The sequence below is a fragment of the Benincasa hispida genome, chromosome 5, assembly GCF_027475165.1.
Source record: "Benincasa hispida cultivar pf3 chromosome 5, pf3_genome.v1.1, whole genome shotgun sequence".
NCBI classification, from domain to species: domain Eukaryota; kingdom Viridiplantae; phylum Streptophyta; class Magnoliopsida; order Cucurbitales; family Cucurbitaceae; genus Benincasa; species Benincasa hispida.
The window spans coordinates 18,469,305-18,493,598 of record NC_143482.1 but is presented as its reverse complement, the minus strand read 5'-3'; the positions used below and the strand labels follow the sequence as shown (position 1 = coordinate 18,493,598).

Here is a 24,294-nt window from a genome sequence, read left to right as displayed (position 1 = left end):
AAATTAATTAAATGGTTCAATTAATTATTTAATATTAATTTAATTTTAAAAATAATTATTAGAATTAATTTTGAAATTAAATGGAATTGGTCAAAATTGAAACAAAAGTTAAAATAGTTGACTAGGTCAAAATTGCATCAAAAGTCAAAATTGTTGACTAGGTCAAAAATACAATGAAAGTAAAAAATGTTGACAATGAAAGTCAAAATTGTTGACTTTGGACTTTGAGAGTCAAATTTTGACCTTTGACCAAATTAGTGGAAAGATCCAATATTTTTTAGTGGGAAATTCCAACATTTACATTGCTAAGTGTTGTCTTCAATTGAAGACACTTGCCCCATTAAGCCCACTTTGAGTTGGTGGATTTTTAGTGTCAAATTCTCATCAAACTCAAAGTTGCATGTTTTGCATGAAATGACCTTCAAAAGGAAGAGTTTTATGTTTTTTTTTACAACTCTTGGCCAAGTGGAATTTTATGAGATTATTTGAGAATCTCAACCCTTATTTTCTCTCAAATACTTAGTCTTTTCCTCCCCAAATTAGTCATTCACCGGATCCCACCATCCCATTCTAAGGTCAAAGAATAGTCGAGAAGACTCTCGTGGTAGTCTACGAACAATTCGTGAGGAGATTGAAGCTGATTTGGAAAAGACTTGAGTCTACAAAGGTTGTATTTTTTTCTATTCCTTTGTAGTTAATTTAATTGCATGCTTATTCTTTGAAATTAACCTAATTGGAGTACTTTAGATCCATGAAAAAATATATGTTGTATTTTCTCTTCATGTGAAAAATAGCGGCCTAGCGTGTGAAAAAAATAGTGAGAAAATAGCAGCCTAGCATGTGAAAAAATAGTTTGTGTGTGTCATGGATAGAGGTGAAAAGAGCTATCTCCACTATGTCTAGTTAGGGCCTGTAAGAAAAGAGTGATAGGTTTCTGGCGGTCGGGTGTGAAAGCTAGCTCTCTAGAGAAAATCGATGCCCTCTATGTTTTGTGTGTGTCAGTTTTGGGCACTCTTAGATAGTGTTTCTCTTTGATATGCAATAACAATATGTCTCGAGCTAATGACTGGGCTAGAGTAGAGGGAAGATGAGATGGGAGTAGGATAAAATTTTCTTGAGTACTTTTTGATTTATGAAAATGTTTCGTGTCTTAATGTTTCATTTATACATGTCTTTGATTGAAAACCAACCTTTTATAACAAGTCTCAATTAAGTGATTGTTTGATTTTGATATGAGATTAGATAAAGGATTCGATTAATGGAGTGAACACTTTCTTGTCAATTTCCATGACTGAGTGTTATAATAATGCTCGGGACAATCAAATCTTAAGTTGGGGGTGTTTGCTAGCTCTAAAAAAGAGCTAAGTTTAAGGTCTTAACTTTTCTATATTTGGACAATTTTGTGCTTTATTTGTCTTTTTTTGTAGTAGAATTGACCCCATAGAGCATACATTGCAAGGATGAAGAATCAAGCAAAAATAAAGGAAAAAGTAGGAGTTAAATGCACCAAATCGAGATGAGATGAAAAATGACGATTCTGCCCTGTTTCAGCATTGCAACACTCTTCATAAGCCTAAGACCAACGCTCATTCGACGCTAGGAGGCATTAGCAACGGGTGCAGGGTAGTGTTGGTATGCTGCCCCGAGCGTCACAACGCTCTAGAGTTAGATCATCGCCACCGCTGCAACACCATCTGACGCTTGACTTCAACACTAAGGGACAGAATACTTAGCGTTGCAATGCTCCTTCAGAGCATTGTGACACAACAATGATTGACAGAAGTTCAACGCCGCGCGCACGCAACTCAGCGTTAGAGGGAGCACTGTGATGCCTTCTTGACGCTCTCCAATTTGCACTGTAGTGTTGCAACACTATTTCCAAGCATTGCAACACTGCGAGAAGCCTATAAATAGGACGTTCGGGTCCAACCTTTGAGACACCCTCAATACAATTTAGAATAGAGTAAAATTTAAGAGTTAGTCCAATTTTAGGAGCCATTAAAGTCGAATTGCTGAGAGATTGTTGTCATAGTTAGCCTCGATTCTCATTCGATCATTGTAATTCTGATGTTTCTTTTAGAGGCTAAATAATTTTCTTGGGATAGTTTGTATGTCTTGATTCTTAATGATCTACTAGTTAAATTTAATCAATTTTTGTGAATCCTTTGGGTGGATTTGTTTTAATATTAATTGAGTTTCTTTGAATTTTTCTGACAAATTAATTTATTGAAATTCTTGTATGCAAAATCATTCTAGCCTATGCATTATTCATTGATTAAGTTCCACGTACGAGGATTGCATGTTTAGGGACTAGAATTTTTCCGGCCAAACTCATGTATGCCATAGTATAATCTTTCCCTATAAATCTTGCTATAAGGTATGGCTTTTCCGGCTTACTATATCTCAACAATTGAACCCTTTTCTTAATGCTTTCAGTTTTAACTTGTATGTCGCTCATAAGGAAAAGTTTTAAATTGAATTAGTGCTTGTCGCTCATAAGGAAAAGTTTTAAATTGAATTAGTACTTGTTTGGATTTTTATCAAAATTGGCTAATTGGGCTATTAGAATTTCTAATAGGTTGAGGGGTTCACAAGATTGGTAAAATTAACTAGTTCCTAATGATAGAGAATAAAAAGCATACAAACTAATCCCAAATCATTTTCTATGCTAATTCTTGTTTTTCTTTGTTTGTTTGTCAATTTACTTTACAAAAACACAAAACCATCCAAATCACTTTTCACGTGGAATTCATAAATTATCCTAGTTGATTCAATAGTCTTTGTGGATTCGACCCCGATCTTACTGCTTTACTACGTTTGTGGTACTAGTCTTGGATCGGTAAAATAAATTACCTTTGCTCGAGCTGGGGGTTGGTTATGACGACGCCAATCTCGGATTCTGAACACTAGCGCATGCCCTAGAGCGTAATGCGGTTAGGCAAATGTGTTTAGTATGAATTCATCTAGTATGTTTAACTAATTAGGTAATTAAGACCATTGATTGGATGTCCAATCAATTGGGCTAGACATAATTATGAACAACAAGATTGCATTCGAATAACTCGAAGAATGAGATTACATTGAGTCATTCTGATTTTATTTACTAACAATTTATTTTCTTGCAATTCTACTTATCCAATCCATACCAAACACCTGCATTTTACCAATATAACTAAAAATAATCTTTGATGAACTAATCTTCCGTGCTTCCCCGTGGTTCGACACTGAACTTGCCATTTGTACTACTAGTTAGTATAAGTTGTTTACTGTCCGTCAGTCATCACTTACGCATTGACGATTTATATGAATCTATGTATAAAAATCCCAAAATCTTAAAGGAAAATCCTGTTGTTCGATTTCTCAGCTGCTATCTACTGAATATTATGGTTGGAGAGTAACAATTGCTCATTTTTTAACATATATCATAGGACTTGACAGCTTTGTGAATATTTTATTAACTTAGCTAGTCTCTGGTCTATCAGATCTAATTTCCATTCAAGTTACGATACTTCTTCTATTACGCTAAACTTCTCTACTTTTCTATAATTGTTCTCTCGTATGTTTCTCATATACGCTTCATTTTGGTAATGGAGTATCCTTTATTGAAAAAATTAATCTCAATATAAATATGACATACAATAATATGATCTATAACATAGTTTGGAAGTACAAATAACTTAATTATTAATTAAAATAAATTTTATAAATTTCTATACTTACAAAAATATCCATTGATATCGATATACATATCAACGAATCCGTAAAATTGAAATTTTGATATCAATATCAACATCATAAATCTATTTATTTATGTTTATGTGTTTTATTATCAATAAATCAATTCGGATTTTAGAGGTTAATAAATAAAACTTGCAACATGTGACATAATAGCACAAAATTATATCTAGACGTGAACAAAGCTCAAGAAACAAATTTCAAAGTGAGATAGGTCAAAGGTAATGAACATGTAACCTCCTTTGAGGTTAGAGGTTAGAGGTAACTGAAATCTATTTCTGCTACTTAACAGATTGTGGTTTATGATTCTTTTTTTAATTTATTTACAATTTTATTTTTTGCAATTGAGATAGCTCAAAAGGAATTGATATGTATCTTTATTACGTTTTAGTCCTTGAAAAAAGTAATCCTCATTACCTCCATTATTATACTAAACAAAAATAAAAAGGAAAAGGAAAAAAAGCTCAAAGAGTTTATATATTTATAAGTAGTAGAAATAGGTTCTACTTTATTTAATTGTTATTTGAAACACACACACAAACACACAAACACACAGACAAACACACATACATATACACATATATATATCTTCACATTTTAGCCCTCATGAGGAGTTTCAACCACTTTTCCCTCTACATTAATAAATAATCGAACTCGACCATGTTTAAGATCCTTTGTTACTGGAGTTCCTGCCAACAAAATGATTATCTGGAAGTCAGGATGTTCTTTCTTGATGATATTTGCGACAGTGTTTGCATCCACGAAGATAAATGCAGGCCATGATTTTACTGTTGTCAAACATATGCAAACAGATTTTGTTAAGTAATTAACATTAAAATTATATTAAAAAAAAGAAGATCAACTCAACCAAAATATTATGAGAAGATATACTTACAATGGTATGACATCTTGCAATTGTTATATTTGTCTATTTGCTTCTAAGTGGATGTGTGCTTTGTTGTTGATTTGGTAGTTACATTTATAGCTAATTTGGTCATGTTGCTCTCTATAAAATAAAGAAATAAATTGTGTTATATTGATTCTACAGCATATCAATGAGAATTAGAAGGAATAACTTTACATGTGCCTACTTATTGAAAAATGTTAGTTGATATTTTAAATAAAGATTAATCTATATTAAAAGAAAGACTTTAAAAAAAATTACAAATTTTTATGTTTAACTTTTAAATCTTCAAAGATTATTATGTGTTTTATTTTTAAAATATACTTAAAGTTTCCTATTTAAAAAAACGTGGAATATATTTTCCTTTTTTAATAAACAAGTGGAATATTGTTATGTTTATCTTCCAAATCTTTACAAATTATTCTAGATTTTAAACAAGCATTTGGTGTTTTTTTTTTTTTTTTTTTAACAGTAGAGTTTAGTGTTCCTCGGTTTGATCAAAGCTAAATAAATATATCGAATAAGAAGTCATCATCAACGCCATTTTACATTGAATAAAAGAGAAGTATAGTTGAGTAAGGATTCATAGAACCTACAATTTTTTATTTATATAAATATATATGTTTGTTTATAATGTTATTGTGGCCTCAGGTAACTATAATTCTCTTGTTTGCAGGCCCAAACTACTCAGCATAAACGGTCAACTTCACTTCAAGACTCAGGGAAGACTATGTCCTTTAAGCTTCAAAACTCGTCAATCATTTACCTGTATACGAGCTCAATTGTGTAGACGAAGCTCTGAGAAACTAGACGATAGTTCAATTATGTAGACGATACTTAGAAGCACTAGACGATCGTGTAGACGACAGTTGTATAGAACTAAACGATCGTATAGACGATAGTTAAGGAACTAGATAATTGTGTAGACGATGCAAAGTGGAATTGGACGATCGTGTAAATGATGCAAGAGGAACTAAACAATCATGTACACGATACTTTAGAAAAAAACTAGACGATCATAGAGAAAGAAAGAACACAAGTATTTAAATGGTTCAGTGAAAGGCCTACGTCCATTGTGCAAGAAGGGAGGGTCTCTTTTATTACTTCTTCTTTAAACTTCTTTACAGAATGAACGTCTCACTCTCTCTCTTATTTCCATTACCTTCTCATTCTTTTCCTTTTATATAAGCTCTCATTTTCAACGAAGGAAGCTCTGGTGGTCACAACAAACAAAACAGAAAGAAGACGACAACGATAAACTGCCTTCTACTTCTTTTGTCTTTGGTTCTTTCTATTACAATCTCCACCTTTGTAAACATCTAGAGAACCTTTCCCTCTTTGCTTGTTGAGCTGATTTTGAGCTAACCTTTTTCAGATAACTCGGACCCAAGGAGGTCCAAGCAATGACCAAGCTTGCTTTGAGAAACTGTCTTGGTCAACATATCAGCCTCATTATTTGAGATATGTATTTTTGCTACCTTAACTTCCCCTTTCTCAATCTCTTTTCTGATAAAGTACTAAACTTGTAGTCATTTACCAGGATTGGCCATGTATATACCGACTAAACTTGTAGCATAGGACAGATCTAGTCTGGTTAAAGTCATTAGATACATCAAAGTTCTCAGTGCCTAGGAATGGGGAACAACCTTCATATGGTTAATGTGATCCTCATCTATGCTCTTAGGACTGTTTGCAGCTGAGAGTTTAAAATGAGGTGCAAGGGGATTGCCAACAGGCTTAGCACCATCCATGTTGAACCTCTGAAGTATTTTCTCACAGTAATCAGCTTGACTTACATACAATCTGTCTTGCTTCTTTCTCTGCTAATTTCAATGCCAAGAATCCTTCTAAATTCCCCTAGGTCTTTCATGTCAAACTCTTTCTTTAGAAGCATCTTGACTTGCCCCAACTTTTCTTTGGAACTTCCAGCCAACAACTTGTCAACTACATAAAGGAGTAGATACACTGGTTCTTTGAAGCTTTTAGAGTTGGTATACACACACCAATCATATGAGATTCTCTTGAATCCCATTTTAGAGATCACCTCATCAAACCTGTCATACCAACACCTTAGTGACTGCTTCAGCCCATAGATTGATTTTTTTAGTACACACACCAAGTCTTCTTCTCCTTTCTTTACATACTCTTGAGGTTATTTCATATAGATAGTTTCATTCAACAATCCATGTAAGAATGCTGTCTTCACATCCAATTGGTCTAACTCCAAGTCCTTTTGTACAACTAGGGAGAGGAATAGCCTAATGGATGTGTGTTTCACCAAAGGAGAAAAGACCTCTGTATAATCAATCCCTTCCTTTTGTGTGAACCCCTTTGCAACAAGTCTTGCCTTGAATCTACACTTTTGTACCCCTGAAATTTATTCTTTAAACTTGTATATCCACTTGCATGAAATAGGTTTGTACCCTTTAGGCAAAGGTACTGTGTTTTCAGGTATCATTTAGGTTGAGAGACCTCATTTTATCATTCATTGGCTCAATCCATTATCTAGCATCAGGGATGTTAGATTTTTCCTAAAAAATCGTAGGTTCATTGTTGCATAGTGAAATGGTAGCACTCAATCCAATACTAGTAATATCAAATTCTAAATACCTTGTAGGGGGCACAATGGTTCTCCTTGTCCTATCCCTTGCTAAGGAGTAATTTTGTAGATCTCCTTGTGTCTCTCCTTGTTCACTTGACACAAATTCACATGTCTCAGTAGTGTCATCACCTTCACCTTCTAGATTCTGGGAAGAAGAAGAAGCTCCTTGTTCACTTTGAGGCTCCACCTCAAACCTTGTACTACGCATCTTTGACTTAGGTGTAGGTTGTTGCTTGGACATGATAAACATCTCATTTTCTCTGAACACAATATTTCTACTATTGACACATATCTTCTCAATAGGATGCCAAAGTCTGTATCCTTTCACTCCAGGTGTAAAACCTAGAAACATGCATTTGATAGCCCTTCGTTTCAGCTTACCTTGGCTTTGGTGCACATACCCTACACTCCCAAATACCTTCAAGTGTTCCAACTTGGGAGGCTTTCCTGTCCACCTTTCTTCTGGTGTTTTTAGCTCAATGGATTGATATGGACACCTATTTTGACTGTAGATAGTGTAGGACACTACCTCTGCCCAATATTTCTCAAGCAAAATAGCATTGGACAGTTGACATCACACTTTTTCCAGCACTGTTCTGTTGAGTCTCTCTACAACTCCATTTTGTCGAGGTGTATACCTCACTATTCTATTCCTTACTATGTCATTCTCTTTGCAGAACAAGTTAAACTCTTCTCCACAAAACTCTAAACCATTGTCAGTTCTCAAGTATTTAATGTGTTTAGAGGTTTGTTTTTCAATCAAGGTTTTCCATTCTTTAAATCTCTCAAACACTTCATCTTTGGTTTTTAGAAAATAAACCAAACTCTTTCTTGAATAATCATCAATAAAAGAAAGGATGTACCTTGCTCCACTCAGTGAAGGAGAATGTGCTAGACCCCATAGATCAGAATGCACATATTCAAGTATTTCCTTGGAAGTATGCTGTCTTTTAGGGAAGCCTTGCCTAGTTGCCTTGCCAAGAATGCAATGTTCACAAAACTTCAAGCTGTCTCTAACACTTTTAGGAAGAATCCCCTGTTTGGAAAGAATTTCACACTAATATGAGATAGCCTCTTGTGCCATAGCTCGTCTTCTGTAGGATCTTCATTTGTATCCAACAAGGCTGAATGTTCCATTTGCACATTTTAGTGACATACAAGCCATTAACTTTACTTGCCACCAACACCACCTTTGTTCTTTGATTATCTCAAAGGTGCCTCCAGCTTTTCTATATTCACAACCAATGGAGTTAAACATCCCCAAAAATATAGGAACATGCCTCATATTTCTCTTCAATGTAGGAACATGCCTCATATTCCTGATTAACTTCACTGAACCATCTTGTAACTTCAAGGAAACAAACCCAATGCCTACTGCCCTGTAGGTATTTGTAATACCCTAACTCTTAATCTGAAGGGAATGAGGTTAAATAAGGAAATAGGATAGAACAAATAAAATTCGAGAAAATTTAGATAAAAATGATTCAAGTGTTATCTATATGTTGGTGGGTGCAAAAGGACATATGGATGTGAGGGTATTTGAGATCGAAATCACTGAGAGCACTGAAGAACAAAAGCATTGAGAGCAGAATCAACGAGAGTGGAGAGAGTGAGAGAATGGGAGAGAGCGAGAGTGGAGAAAGCGAGAGAATGGGAGAAAGCGAGAGTGGAGAGAGCAAGAGTGGAGAGAGCGAGAGTTTGAGCGAGAAAGTGGGAGAGAGCAAGAGCCACGAGATCAAAACCAGCGAGAAGGTTGGAGAGAGCGAGAGCTACGAGAGCAAAACAAACGAGATTGGGACAGATGGACGCATTAGACGAGAATTGGCTGCGTTCATTAGTAATTTGGATAAATAAATCAGAAATTAAGTAGATGAAGTGACAAAAGGAGATTACATGCAGGAAGATTTTTATCAACTTAAGTAGGTGGTGTACGGTTGAGATTACATGAAAATTAAGATAATTTTGGTTGGCAAACCCAGAATTAGACAACTCAAAGCTCGGCTAGCCAGAGTTAGCGTGGGCAGCCTAAGGAAGAGCCATTTGTATGGTGAGTTGTCGTGAGGAACGAGGCTGGGAACGGCTATAAATAGAAGGCCTCGGCATGAAGGTTAAACTCATTCCAAACAATTTAAGTAGTAAACATCCTAAGTAGAGAGTTTACATTTAGTGGGAAAGCTGCCGTTGGTGGTGGAGGCAAGCAATTTGAAGGAGGTGCTGCACAGATTCATATTCTATTTGAGTAGGGAAGATATTTACAAGTAAATTGTATTAGGAGGATTTGCTGATAGTGAGTGGTTACTATATGTTTTGATTTATGCATGTATACATATATGTATGATGCGTATATGTTGAGGTAATGTCAAATATGCATGAAAAGGGATGCATGGTTTTTAATATTGTTGTGAGTACCATGATGTTGCATGTGTATGTACGATGGAAACTAGAATTATACCCGGGATATGGTTAGTATGCTTGAAAAGGGTGCTTGGCGGGGAAATATGGTCGGCTTCCATCGGCAGGAAACGATAGTCGGTGACGATCGGCGGGAAAATATGGCCAAGTTACCTAAGCATAACTAGCGGGAAAGAAATGATCAATGTGCACATTGGCGAAAAAATGGGGTATAAGGAAAGTTTCCATAAAATTATTATTGTGTTGTTGGGTTGACAGTAATTGACTATCAACAGGAAATGATTCAGCGGCTTGGCTGAGGAAATGAATTTGAAATGATATTAATGTGTTTTGATTGCATGCTGTTTTCCCCAATAGTTTATTTTTGATAAGTTAAGGTTTCGTTTATAAAAATATATATACTACTCACTAGGCTTATTAGCTCATGTTTTCCAAATGTTTTCTTATATCTCCTCCACCCCTCCCCCCCCCCCCAGGTAGTTTGGAGAGGAGTCCACCACCCACCACCACCATCTCAAGATTTGGTAAACTCTCAGGGCACAGCTCAGACCATGTAACAAAGAGTAGAGAAAATTTAATTATATGTATAAATTGATAGGGGGAATACTGTAAACTTATTAAAGTCTGTAATAAATATGGGGGGAAATATTGAATATAAGTATTGTCTTAGGACACTATTAGTTACCCTCATGCTCCCTTCCCGGTCTTGGGGTTTAAGGTTTGGGAGGGGGTGTGACAGTATTATTATTTCTCATGTAAATCAGCCCTCCATCCTACTTCTTGTAGATATAAAATCACCCTGTAGATAGTGTCATATGGATTGAACAACCAGAATCTATCACCCAATCTTGAGTCTCCATAGAATTTTGCTCACCACACTCTTCAGTTGTTGCTAAGGCATCTGAATACACAAGGGAACTTTTCCCCACAGCTGCCTCTATCGGTTTTCCTCTTTTGTTCTATTGGTTCAACTTTCTCTTCAAGGCATAATAATCTTTCTTCATGTGTCCAAGTTTGTGGCAAAAATGACACTCTATTTTAGACTTGTCACCCCCATTCTGCTTGCCTTTTCCATTGTTCTTTGTTTCCCTTTTGAAAATAAACCTTCTCCTCCTTACTGATCTTTCTTGCTCATCTGTAATTCTAGTTTTCTAACTCTGATTGTTGAAATAATTGCTTCTGTAGTGATTCTTTCTCTACCATACTTCATTGTTGTTTTAACATCCTTAAACGAGTCTGGTAAGGAGTTAAGTAAGATAAATGCATCATTTTCTTCTCCAATGTTGTTTCCTATTTATTTGAATTCTGATGACAGTCTCTTAAATTCGTTCAAATTGTCAGTTAGGGATTTTTCAGTATCCATCTTATATGTGAAAAAATTTTCCCTCAAGAAATCTTTGTTAGGAAAATCTTTGTTGAGATAAATCTCGTTTAATTTGTTCTAGAGGTCCTAAGTAATTGACTGGTCAACTATTTGCCTTAAAACACTATTTGTAACATTCAAAACAATAGTTTCATAGGCATTTACCTCTATTGTCTCTTTTTCTATATCTGTGAGTGCTTCAGGGTATTTTGTTGGGTATGGGATGGCTAGAAGTGCCTTTTGTTGTCCCAATACTGGCTTGATTTTAGCTTTCAGTAATTCAAAGTCTGTCTTTCCATCAATCTTCTCGATTTCATACCTAGTTATTCTTGAGCTTAAAGATTGACTTGTTTGAATCTTTGTATGCAAGAATTCAAATCTTGGATCTGTCTTGAGTTGTTCTTTGAGCTTTAATACCACTTGTGGCCCTAGATAACTATCTCTTGTTCGCAGACCCAAACTACTCAGCATAAATGGTCAATTTCACTTTAAGACTCAGGGAAGACTGTATCCTTTAAGCTTCATAACTCTTCAATTGTTTACCTGTATACGAGCTCAATCATGTAGACGAAGCTCAGAGGAACTAGATGATAGTTCAATTATGTAGACGATACTCAAAATCACTAGATGACCGTGTAGACGATGGTTGTATAGAACTAAACGATCATATAAACGATAGCTAAGTAACTAGACGATCATGTAGACAATGCAAAGTGGAACTGGACGATCGTGTAAACGATGTAAGAGGAACTAAACGATCGTGTACATGTTACCTTAGAAAAAGCTAGACGATCTTAGAGAAAGAAAGAATACAAGTATTTAAGTGGTTCAGCCAAAGGCCTACGTCCACTGTGCAAGAAGATAGGGTCTCTTTTATTACTTCTTCTTTAAACTTCTTTACAGAATGAATGTCTCGCTATCTCTCTTGTTCCCATTACTCTCTCATTATTTTCCTTTTATACAGGCTCTCATTTTCAATGGAAGAAGCTCTGGTGGTTACAATAAACAAAACAGAAAGAAGACGATAACGATAAACTTCCTACTTTTATCTTCGGTTCTTTTTGTTACAATTATGGTTATTTTGATTTTTAAGGCTAATTGTAAAGATGGAAGAAGGATGAAACAAATTCAGGTGGTGGTAAGTTCTAAACATAGAGTTCTACTTTGTAAACATAGAAGAACGAGAATTGTGATGTATTTGGAATTTATTTTCAAGTGTCTAATTTTTTTTTTAAGTTATTTAAAAAAAAGGGAGTGTTTGACAACTACTGAAAAATATTTTGAAGTGTATTTTAAACCGTTTTGTCAAATGTGTTTAAATAAAATTGAGTATTTTGAAAAATACTTTTTTTCTCATGTCAATCGAAACGGACACGTGAGAGAGGTGATGATAGTTTTGAACATGGTGCTTTCTTCTTTTACTTCTAGGCCTTGGGCAATTTAGGTTAGTGTTTTTTTTTTCTTTTTTTGGTTAAAAAATCTCTTGCCTGAAATTGAGTGAGATAATTGTGCCCTGAAATACAAATATTATAAAACTTATGCTTTAAAATATAGGAAAGAAAATACTATGGGTTTGTTATTCTTTTTTATGAAGAGTAAAAAATACTGTGTATGTTCTAAAGAGAGATGAAAATCTGTTTTTTTAGGCTAATTTTTAGTTGTTTGCTTTTGATTTGGATTAGTGATAGATTAGTTAGAATTTCTTACATATAAATGAGTGAGAAGTCCGTACTCTTAAACATACTTTGTTGTTCTTAACATTTGGTATACAGATACAATGTATTTGATTGATAGACATAAACAAAGTACAAAATCATAAAAACATAGATGTTTAATAATGAACAATCTGTTTTTTTAGGCTAATTTTTAGTTGTTTGCTTTTGATTTGGATTAGTGATAGATTAGTTAGAATTTCTTACATATAAATGAGTGAGAAGTCCGTACTCTTAAACATACTTTGTTGTTCTTAACATTTGGTATACAGATACAATGTATTTGATTGATAGACATAAACAAAGTACAAAATCATAAAAACATAGATGTTTAATAATGTTCAAACAATAAAAAACAACCAAACAATCGAGATGTTGGTTTGTTGGAGTAGTCTCAACATTAGTCACATAAAATGCATTGTATTTGGTTGAAAGACAGACAAAATACAAAATCATAAAAAATAGATGAACAGTAGTTTGAAAGGTAGAAATGAACGGAAAACCACATTTAAGATTCGTTGGAGAAGAAAATGAAGTTTAAATGACAAAAAAGATTAGGAGTTAAGGTATTATTCCTTCTAGATTAGGTTTAAAATTAGGACATGCACGCGTGCGCACACACAACTTTTTTAAAATGACATTTTGCAAAATTTTTAGTTTAACGTGATCCTCAAGCACACACATACACCTTTTAAAAATGACATTTTTCAAATTTTTAATTGAACATGATCATTTATTTAGTTGCTACACACATGTTCTTAAAAATGACATTTTTCAAAAAATTTAATTTAACATCGTCATTTATTTAGTTGCCTCAAAAGAAAATTATTTAAGTACACTCCAAATGGATCAATCGTTTTATAGTTTACGCATTTTTATTAAACCACAGTTTGTCCAATAACAAACTCATCCCTTTTTCAAGAAATATATATTTATTTTTATTTTTTTGGTTGCATGGTAAGATTAGAGGAACAAAAGATGGAAGGCAACGACCATGTATTCAAGTATTTCTCGTAAAATAAATATATAGAATTTAAATGAATTTTTTGTATAGGTGACCTCATTTCGGAGGCCCAGATGAAAAATGGGCACCTTTAGAAAAAGTAATGGAAAGTGGCCTTCTGCTGACGTCATCCACGTGTGATTTCACCGCTTCGGCCCTGAGATGCACCCTGCACGCCTGGGCCTACCAAGGAACTTGAACGTCGATTCCTATCACTTGATCCTCGATTACTCGTCACTCGATCCTTGTTGGCTAATTGATGGCAGGAAATTAGAAGTCAATTTTACTCGACAACTAAAATCTCGTGGACGCGGTATGCGATGCATGTTCTTAAGATATGCATTGATAGTCATGTGTCGATGGTCATGCGTTGGAATGAAAATGCGTTAATAAATGTATGCGATGACCATGCGTCCTGTCATAAGTTTTTTTGCGCTCACGCCAAGTATAATGTGAACGCAAGTTTCTCGGGTAATCCGAGGTCGAACACAGGGACTTGTAGCTATATGTATGCGGTGATGTGAATGCGGTGGTTTAAATAAAAGAATGGAAGGGAGGTTGCTAAGTTAACCCTACTCCTATTCCTATCTAACAGACAACGAAATGAGAATATGTATGAGACGTAGAGAAACGACAACATTTGACATGAAATAAATGTGTGGGAAAAATAGACAAAATGCGTAGATGACTTCATTGCAATACTTAAGAGTGATCGCAAGGGCAACCTTAGTCAACGCAAACCATGCAAATGCTACATACACTAAAAGCCTAAATCTAGGATGTATGCGGTGTGTATGCATAAATGTCGAGATGACCGCATACCGCTACCATATCCTACTTCCTGGACGCACGCAAATCCATTCTGTTGGGTGCATACGCTGTGTGAAGCAAACGGAGCTTATCCCTAAGTTCCCCATTCTTGCCTATGCATTCCAATCCGCTCTCCTGAGTCTTAGATTTGTGTTTTAGACTACTCTCCCAAGTATGCCTAAATGATGAATGATGCGCTCATAGGACAAGGTAACCGCATGAACTTTGCTGACCTAAGATTGTTACTATCCCTAGTGAACAATGCATACATTGCTTAATGCGACCAACCACTTACCCTCCCAGGCAGTTGATTGTTGCTGAGTTCACTCATTGACAAGCAATGCGTTAGCCTATAGAAAGGCGTTGCAGCATCTTCACATTAAGCAAATTTACTCGCACACTCGCGTAACACACATCTCTCGGTGGGTTACTACATGCTTCATATCCCTAATCCACATGACTAAGTATATGTTACCCAAGAAATCCCACTAAGTGTTGCAATGAAGGTAAAGATGCTAAGCAAAGAAGATGGAGATGGAGTCAACGGAATAGAGAAATGGATTGAAAACAAATTGTATTAATTCTTTAATCACAAAATGCCATACAATACAGTATAAGAAAAGAAATGAAAAATGAAATGACTGGCTGGAAGCAAAGACTTGCTTCCAGCGGATGTGCGTCAAGGTTGCCGGTAGTGCCATATGTGGAGGAGCTGACTCTCTCGAGATCTAGCTTCGGTTGAAGGCTCTAGTCGTCACTCGAAATGGATGAAGGAGGTGAAGAACTCTCGGACATCTTCACACACAATTTGTCTAGATCATGAGGAAAATCCCCGGTTCACAAGGATCATCCCCGGATAGCTTGAATTTCGGCTCATCGGTTTCTATATATAGAGCTTGGGTCACTGACAACATTAATTGGACTACTCTGAGTCTGACATTCGGCACGTTAGTCTTTTTTGAACCTCTGCCACTAACAGTGTGGTAGGTGAAATGTCAACATCATCTTTTGGTTTTTCTCGAGGTAGATGCGTTGATGCGTTCATTCCACCAACCTTGCATTGATCTCATTAGCATGCGTTGTCGCGTAATCGCAATCATTCAATGACCGCATTTGCTTAATACTATAACTCTACATGATGACCTCAATCGCTTGACGAGCGCAACTCCCATGCGATGGACGTATACGGCTTATTACTGCAACATCCATGCATTGATGGATGTGTATGCCTTTGCGATGGAGTGTTTCTCCGCATGCGGTCGTCTATGCGGTAGTCCAGTTTCCGCGTTTTCATCCATTTCGTGTTTTGGCTACAAAAATTGAATATTGAACGTATAATAACGCAAAATAATGGGTTAGTTGAGATTCAACATGCTAATCGACGCAAGCTCATTTTCTCGTGAATTTTATCATGATTGCTGCATATCTGCCTAACAACCTTCATAATTCTAAGTAAAAGGCCTAATATGACATGCATTTTTGCATGTCATCACCCGTCTTCTAAACAATCGTATACCCGCGTTAATAAACGATCGCCTGCGATTTCTTAAACGATTGCTTACCTTTGCTAGGAAATTTCTTAGCATGCCGAACGTAACTAAACGATCGCTTATCTTTCGATAAACAATCGCTTAGCATTTATTACACGATCGTGTACCCTACTCTAAATGATCAAGCACACCCAACTATACGATAGTCTTCCCTTTTCTCCCACTTGCTTGTTCATAGTACACGATCACTTTTCCTCCTCCCCTCTACAAAATCTATCAAAGTCTAACCTTTGGATTCTCATTCCGAGAATACTAAGGGCTTCGAGTGCTGGTGTCGTCCCTAGTTTCTTGTTGTTCGTGCACTGCTGATCATGTAGACGATCGTGGTACTGCAAGGTGACTACTTGCTGGACGAGTAGGAACGAGAGGAGTTTGCTCACGTTGGACCAAGTTCTATTGAAGATAGTCTTCAACTAGTATTTTCTCTCAGTCTTTTGTATTTATTGTTAAAGCATGCTAGTAATTAATGTTTTCAATGCATATCTGGTTGTTGGAATGTGTGTGTGGAAATTCTGTCACAATGAAATTGGAAAGATCTGATTGCGCACATACATATTCTTGTATAAGAGTTCCTTCACATTTCGGATAGGGAGAGGTGGTATAGGGTTGATGAACGTGATGGAACACGAGACATACGCAGTGGAATTAGAACCTAATTACACTCTAATTGCTTTTAATTTAAAAGAAAATACCATGCAATTGAAGGAAAAAATAGTAAAATAACTTACCTTTGATGCTCCTGAAAATAACTTACCTTTGAATCTCGACCCGACCTCTTTTGGACAACCACTAGAGTTGACCTACTATTCTCTGGACTCAGAACCGGGTTGTGAGACCCGATAGATGAAGAAAATCGAGAGAGAGAAAGAGATGGAAAAAGAAATGGATCTTTGGGTTGGGTTTTGGGTTATGAATTTTCCTCAAAGAAAAGAGTTTTTTTCAGCTTGAATTTGAAAAACTTTTTTTACAAAAATGGCAAAAGTCTTTCAATCAAATTGAAAAGCCCAATTTATAGAAAAAAGTCATGCAACAATTACATGAAATAAATTCATAAAAACCCAACACCAAGAATCCACTATGTAAGTGGGCTTAATGTTTCCACTATAAGCCAACATCTAGCCCACTATTTTGTTAGTGGAATTATCCAACAAAAGTTTGGATTTTTCTACTAACTTTAGTCAAAGGACAAAATAGTTATTTGGTCAAAGTCAAACTTTGACCAAAAAGTCAACATTTTGACTTTTTATGATTTTTTCCGTGTTGACTAATTTTGACCTCCCAAGCATGAATCCGTATACATTTTCTCGAAATTTAAATCACATTTGAATATAAGATCGGTCAAAGTTTGACTTTTCATAGTCAAAAGTCAACTCTTTGACTTTTTACATCTTTGAGTATTTCCATTATTTTCGAGCTTACAAATATGAACGTATTCATATTCTTGATATTTAAATCACATTTACATATTAAAGTTGTATCTCTAAACTGAAAATCCAACCACTATATCACATATACTTGTCGGTTTCTCTCTCTTCATCTGATTCGAACAATTCGAATCATTCTATCATACTGTTCTAAGTTTATTCCATATGAGCTAGTAGGGGAACCTAATGGACCTATAGATAATGGGCTCCAACGATCCGAGATTAGCTAGCTAAACTCTTTAGACGGAGCTAATTAACATTCGTTAACTAATGGGTCATTCCACTATAGTCCCGTAGTTGTACTTCTTTCACCATAGATATATTTGTGTCCATTTGATATAACTATGAATAGTAAGCTAATCCTTCACAGGTTGTTCGTAATCTCGGCTAGGTCATAAAAATCGTTTTACCCCAAAGACTACATCTTGTTCCTTAAGTTCCACTGATCCTCTAATGAACTATTGGTTTAAGGTCCAACCTATAAACCGAATCTCTCTTGGGCCAAGGAGAGGTGGGGCCCCTTGTTCAAGATCTGGATTCATTACTAAAGGGAACAACCTATCTACTATCCCTATAACGGGTAGGAGTGAATTCTGTCTTGCACTCTATGTTCCCAGCTATCCACCCAATCTTACCCCTGAAATGGGAGGTTTATTGGGCCAGCGATGATGAGTTACCCTCACCTATGCAGATCTAAGGATAATTCTGAGTGAACAGGAGTTCATAGTTAGTTCAGGATTAAGATTAAGTTACCTAGGTCATCAATTAATGAAATAGTCAATTTTATACATAAAACGACATTTAGAACATAAAAAGTGACTATTTCATTGTTCAGTCTTATGCAAACTCATTGCATAGGATGCCCCCACTCACATATCTCTATATGAACGATTCAGGATCACATTATTTGTACTAACTACAAAGTGGGCTGCATTTGTAGTGACCCCAAAATAAGGCACCCAAACTCATTCATATACCATGGACCATTTTTGCTATATATTTGAACTTGATCCATATTTATGTCACTACATAAAGTTCAAACTACATTAAATAGCCTCAGGACCTTAGTTTATTGGATTCAAGATTACAATTTCAATAACAACTTTGTCAAAAAACAAAACAGAATATGTTTATTAATTTACAAACTACGAGTTTTAGGACATAAAATCCAACAAACTCCCACTTGGACTAAATGTCTTAGTAGAGTATCACAATGTTGAATTTAAGTGAGAAACATATGAGTACAATAAACATATGAATACAATAAACTAGGGCATATACCTAAAAGTTAGCTGTGAGGGCCTTTGTAAAAGGATCAGCAATATTTTGCTCAGAAGATATATGGGTTACTACAACGTCTCCACGATGTACAATCTCCCAGTGTATCACAAATAATCTAGACTGGGAGATTGTACATCGTGATCCTTTGACAAATGCATAGGCAAGATAATCTAGAAGATATATGGGTTACTACAACGCCTCTTGAGGTGTCTTAGGACATTGATCCTTTGACAAATGAATTCCATATCTGTAAGGTAACAGACCTCTTTTGGAATTCTACATCTTATATCTAGACAACATTTTGTCTATATAAGTTGCTTGAGACATGGCTAGTGTCCTGTTCTTGTGGTTACAAATAATCTGAATCCCGAGAACATACTGTGCATTTCCCAAATCTTTCATTTGGAACTGCGTTGCTAGCCATTTCTTGATTTCAGTTAGACTTCATTCCCAATGAGTAGGATATCGTCAACATATAAAACTAAGAACGCTATAGTAGAATTGACGATCTTCTTGTAAACACAAGGCTCGTTAACATTCTGTGTAAAGCCATAAGATTTGATCACAATATCAAATCTTATATTCCAAGATCTAGAAGCTTGTTTCAACACATAAATGGATTTTTGAAGATTACAAACCTTTTGTTTTTTACGCTATGCAATAAACCCCTCTGGTTGAGCCATATAGATACTCTCCTCAAGATTGCCGTAGAAAGGCTGTCTTGACATCAATCTGCCAAATTTCATAGTCATAAAGGTGGCAATGGATAAGAGTATTCTAATCGACTTAAGCATGGCAACGGGAGAGAAAGTTTCTTCATAGACCACTCCCTCTCTTTGGGTATAACCCTTTGCCATAAGTCGAGCCTTAACAGTCTGTACTTTACCGGCTTGGTCTCGTTTTCTCTTGTAGATCCACTTACAACCAATTGGTTTTACCTCATTTGGTTGATCTACAAGTTTCCAGACAAAATTGAAGTACATAGACTCTATTTCGAGGTCCATGGCTTTGACCCATTGATCACGGTCCACATCTTTCATCGCCTGTTTATAGGTTAATGGATTCTCTCTGCCGTCATCAGGTATAACGACTTGTTTGTCTATTAAACCCAAGTAACGGTCAGGCTGATAAACAACCCTCCCACTATGTCGAGGCATTCTTAACTCTTGAGAAGGATGTGATTGACCTGATGTACTAGTTTCATCTACTACTTTAGTAGATGAACTAGTTCTATCTGTAGCATCTTTGGAAATTTCATTCAATACTAGTCTATTGCGAGGTTGATGACTTCTTATGTTGTCTTCCTTTAAGATTGTGGCATTTGTCGATACAAATACCTTATTCTCTTGAGGATCGTAAAATAGACCATCTTTTGTTTCTTTTGGATAACCTATAAATAGGCATAGTTTTGAATGACGTTCCAATTTTTTAGGATTTTGCACCAACACGTGTGCTGGACATCCCCAAATCCTAAAGTAACGTAAACTGCCTTTACGCCCTTTCCATAGCTCATAAGGTATTTCTAAAACACTTTTTGAGGGAACGTTATTCAAAATATAGACAGCAGTCTCTAATGCATGTCCCCAAAAGGAATCAGGTAACTCAACAAAGCTCATCATTGAGCGAACCATGTCTAACAAGGTTTTGTTTCTTCTTTCAGATACACTGTTCTGCTGAGGCATATTAGGTGCAGAGCGTTGTGACTTGATTTCGTGTTCTATCATATAGTTCTGGAATATTAAGTCCATGTACTCCCCACCTCGATCTGAGCGTAGTGTCTTAATTATTTTACATAACTGGTTCTTAACCTCGGCCTTATATTCTTTGAACATTTCAAAAGAATCAGACTTGTGATGCATTAGGTAAATATGACCATACCTTGAATAATCATCAATAAAACTGATGAAATATTCATACCCACCTCGAGCTTTGACATTCATCGGTCTACATAGGTCCGAATGTACAAGCTCTAAGGGTATTATGGCTCTGAGACCTTTTCCAATAAAAGATCTCTTAGTCTCCCTCAAGACGGTCACATGGAGGTAAAGAATTGTCTTTAGGAGTCCATTCTTAACCAATCTCTCAATCCTTTTGAGATTCATGTGGCCAAGTCTTACGTGCCATAGATAGGCATTAGAAGAAACTTTTTGTCTTTTATTCTGAGTTTCGATTGTTCTAAACATTTCAGTATTTAAGACAAATTTTGCTTTAGTTTGTCTTAACTTATATAAGTTGTTTTCAAGTATAGCAGAACAAATTTGAATACCTTTTCTGAAAATGAACGCTTCATTAACTTCAAAAGATATTTTATACATTTGTTCCAATATACATGTGGTAGATATTAAATTCCGTCTCATTTTAGGAGCATACAAAACATCTTTAAGTATGATATATCTATCGTGCTTCGGCTGAGACAACCTCTCTTGTTCCAACCGTGAGGGTGATCTCGCCTTCTTCAAGCTTTTTCCAGGAACTAGTTTCCTGAAAAGAGAAGAAAATATGATTAGTGGCTTCTGAATCCAATATCCAGGTCGAGGTATCATCCTCCACTAAACTGTCTTAGCAACTAGTAAATCATATTTACCTTGTGCTTCTTTCGAGGGAGGAGCCTCAGGACATTCCTCAGTTAAGACAAATCTCAGGTCATCTATTACTAGTGTTGAATTCAGATTGTTCTTCCATGTTGAGTAATTATCGCCATTTAGTTTCTCAGAAGCTAAGAGTTGATCTAAAGAGCTAGTCATGTTGAAAAGAAAAACATATCCTTTTTAGTAAAAACATTAATCTTTTAAATCCAATCAAGTTTAGCAAAAAAAACTAATAATGTACCCTTCATTATTATATTTTGCAACGATATTTCAATGGTTTAGAATAACCTTCACCGAGGGGTGATCGACTATTCCTCCGTTGAACCAAGACTATCTTGACTAGATACTATCACCAGGATAACTCTCGTCCCTATAGTAACAAAGTTATCGTTACTTTGGTCAAGAATTTACTAACACTTAGTAATTCTCGTAAGTGTGACCCTCCATTTTCAGACCTCAAAGATCGGAATCATTATGCTCTCGAAGTTGGAAAGACAAAAATGTAAATGGACATGAGAGACCCTACCAATTTCTAGAGTTCGCGGAGTTCCGAATCCTATAATACAGCCCTCCGATTGGTAAGGTCGCTCCAGGGCGGACATGCAGGCGCATTATAGGAATCTCACGGTGCGACCTAATGGAAGAGACCGTAGGATATGTTGACACACTTCCTTCTCCCACTTATTATGAACAACTTCCCCTATTCATTCACGTTGGTATTGACTTATGCAAACAATCTCTGAATGGAGTGCGCTCCCAGGGTGACCCAAAGCCAAGCATGAATCTCACGGTGTGAACTCTTAGGGACGCTAGAGCTAAAAGTACATTACTTCTCTCCAGCTGAAGTGTTCTATATGATTAGGGTATAAAATACTTAGCGATACATTTCGGCTACCTAAACATATCCTAAGTCTAGATGATTCATCTGAGTATAACTTTTGTACTGGATTTTTAACCTACGATGTCTAGGTGATAAACAAATTTTACTACCTCAGACTACTCACGCATGCTCATAAAACTGATTTAACCTAACTGAGACGCCGGCTCGATCTCCAGGTAGTAGGTGTTTCATGAACCGTCAACTTAAAAACCTTCAACCTTAGTCATCTTATCTGACTTTTTGCCAAGATCTTGCCGGGTGAGTTTTTTTGTAACTTCAGTTTTACAAGATATCGACCTATTTTTCTTTGAAAAATGGGATTGCTCGATGGTTAACCCTAAGTGAGCATGCATCTTATCTATATTATATATTTTAGAAGTCTAGGTTATTTTATAACAATTATAAAATAAATTATAACAATTATAACCCTAGAGAATTCATCTATAACATGATTCCTTCAATCAAATATGCTTTATATAACACTTATATTAAAACTAAGCATGCATAGTATATATTTTATAACACTTATAAGATAAAAAAAAATGCATGTCACATGCTTTTCCTATGGTGGGGTTTTAAAACTATATGGCATACTATATCCACACATAATCAAACAACACTATACATCACATGCATAATAGGTAAACAACACTAAAGTGGATCGATTTTGGCATTAAAAACAAACAAATAACTAATTTATTACATAAATCAGCAACCAGCTTTCCGGAACCGACTTCAAACATTTTGAACCATCTAGAACTGCTCGAAAATCACTGAACGGACCCAAAAACTCCAAAAAACCAAGTTGAACCGATCAAACCGGCTCAACCAGGTTAAACAGACAGGTCCAGACCGTCTGGACCGGCTGGTCAACGCCCACTGGCGCAGTCAACTGAGGTGTGGGACGGGTTGGATCGACAGAACATGCTGGTTGCGAGCAGGCAGAAGATGCGCGGGTCGCGGGTTTTGAGCAGGCAGGAGGCGCGTGGGTTGCGGGTCGTGAGCAGGCGGGAGGCGCGTGGGTAGCGAGCAAACGGCGCACGCGAAACGGGTCAGAGAGGGCGGAGAAATCGGGTCGGAGCGCGAAACGAGACAGACGCTTCATCGATAGCTGGCACGCGCGGGGCTACTCCAAATTGGGCCGGATCCAGTCTAGCGGGTCGGGTCTGGGAGCTTCTCTCGGGTCTGGAGGCTAATTCCAGGTCTGTGAGCAATTTTCCTTCGATTTTGCTGTTGTCCTCTCTCCCAGAATCAAGAAATTACAGCCTAATTTCAACTCTAATGACTCCAAAAACTTTACAGACCCTTTTTCACACATTAATGTTCATAAACATGTGAGCAATTACAAATAACCACAAGAAATTTAGAGAAAAACAATGCCAAAATCATAATAAGTCCACTTTAGTCCATATTTCATTCAACACTTGAACAGAAAGGAAAACAACACCCACCAAAAGCAATTGAGTGTAATTAAAGTATGCTCTGATACCACATGATGGAACACATACCCAGCGAAATTAGGACCTAATTACACTCTAATTGCTTTTAATTTAAAAGAAAATAACATGCAATTGAAGGAAAAAACAGTAAAATAACTTACCTTTGAAGCTCCCGAAAACTGCTTTTTCTCGCTGAATCTCGACCCGAACTCTTTCGAACCACCACTAGAGTTGACCTACTATCCTCTGGACTCAGAATCAGGTTGTGGGACCCGATGGATGAAGAAAACCGATAGAGAAAAAGAGATGGAAAAAGAAATGGATCTTTGGGTTGGATTTTGGGTTATGAATTTTTCTCAAAGAAAAGAGTTTTTTTTAGCCCAAATTTGAAAAACAATTTTTACAAAAATGGAAAAAGTGTTTCAACCAAATTGAAAAACGCAATTTATAGAAAAAAGCCATGCAATAATTGTATGAAATAAATTAATAAAAACCCAATACCTAGAATTCACTATCTAAGTGGGCTTAATGTCTCCACTATAAGCCAACACCTAGCCCACTATTTTGTTAGTGGAATTATCCAACAAAAGT

The 24,294-nt window shown here is 36.1% G+C and overlaps 1 protein-coding gene and 1 long non-coding RNA gene across 2 annotated transcripts; both read right to left on the bottom strand.

Moving 5' to 3' along the window:
• Positions 1 to 4,189: 4,189 nt before the first annotated feature.
• Positions 4,190 to 4,845, bottom strand: LOC150035941 (uncharacterized). The gene is made up of 2 exons (XR_016529832.1): positions 4,631 to 4,845; positions 4,190 to 4,523 (listed from the first exon to the last, which is right to left on the bottom strand). It is a non-coding gene; the product is annotated as an uncharacterized LOC150035941 (long non-coding RNA).
• Positions 4,846 to 6,431: 1,586 nt separating this feature from the next.
• LOC150035940 (uncharacterized) lies at positions 6,432 to 8,556 on the bottom strand. The gene is made up of 4 exons (XM_090313521.1): positions 8,416 to 8,556; positions 8,105 to 8,277; positions 7,250 to 7,747; positions 6,432 to 6,693 (listed from the first exon to the last, which is right to left on the bottom strand). The coding sequence occupies exons 1-4, from the start codon at positions 8,554 to 8,556 to the stop codon at positions 6,432 to 6,434; spliced, it is 1,074 nt and encodes a 357-aa protein (XP_090169647.1).
• Positions 8,557 to 24,294: the final 15,738 nt, after the last annotated feature.

Coding starts and splice junctions, on each gene's coding strand:
- LOC150035940 (XM_090313521.1), bottom strand. CDS start 8,556: ATGAGGCATGTTCCTACATTGAAGAGAAATATGAGGCATGTTCCTATA. Junction 8,278..8,415: donor AAAGGTGGTGTTGGTGGCAA/GTAAAGTTAATG, acceptor CTTTCCAAACAG/GGGATTCTTCCTAAAAGTGT. Junction 6,694..7,249: donor ACCATTGTGCCCCCTACAAG/GTATTTAGAATT, acceptor TTGGTATGACAG/GTTTGATGAGGTGATCTCTA.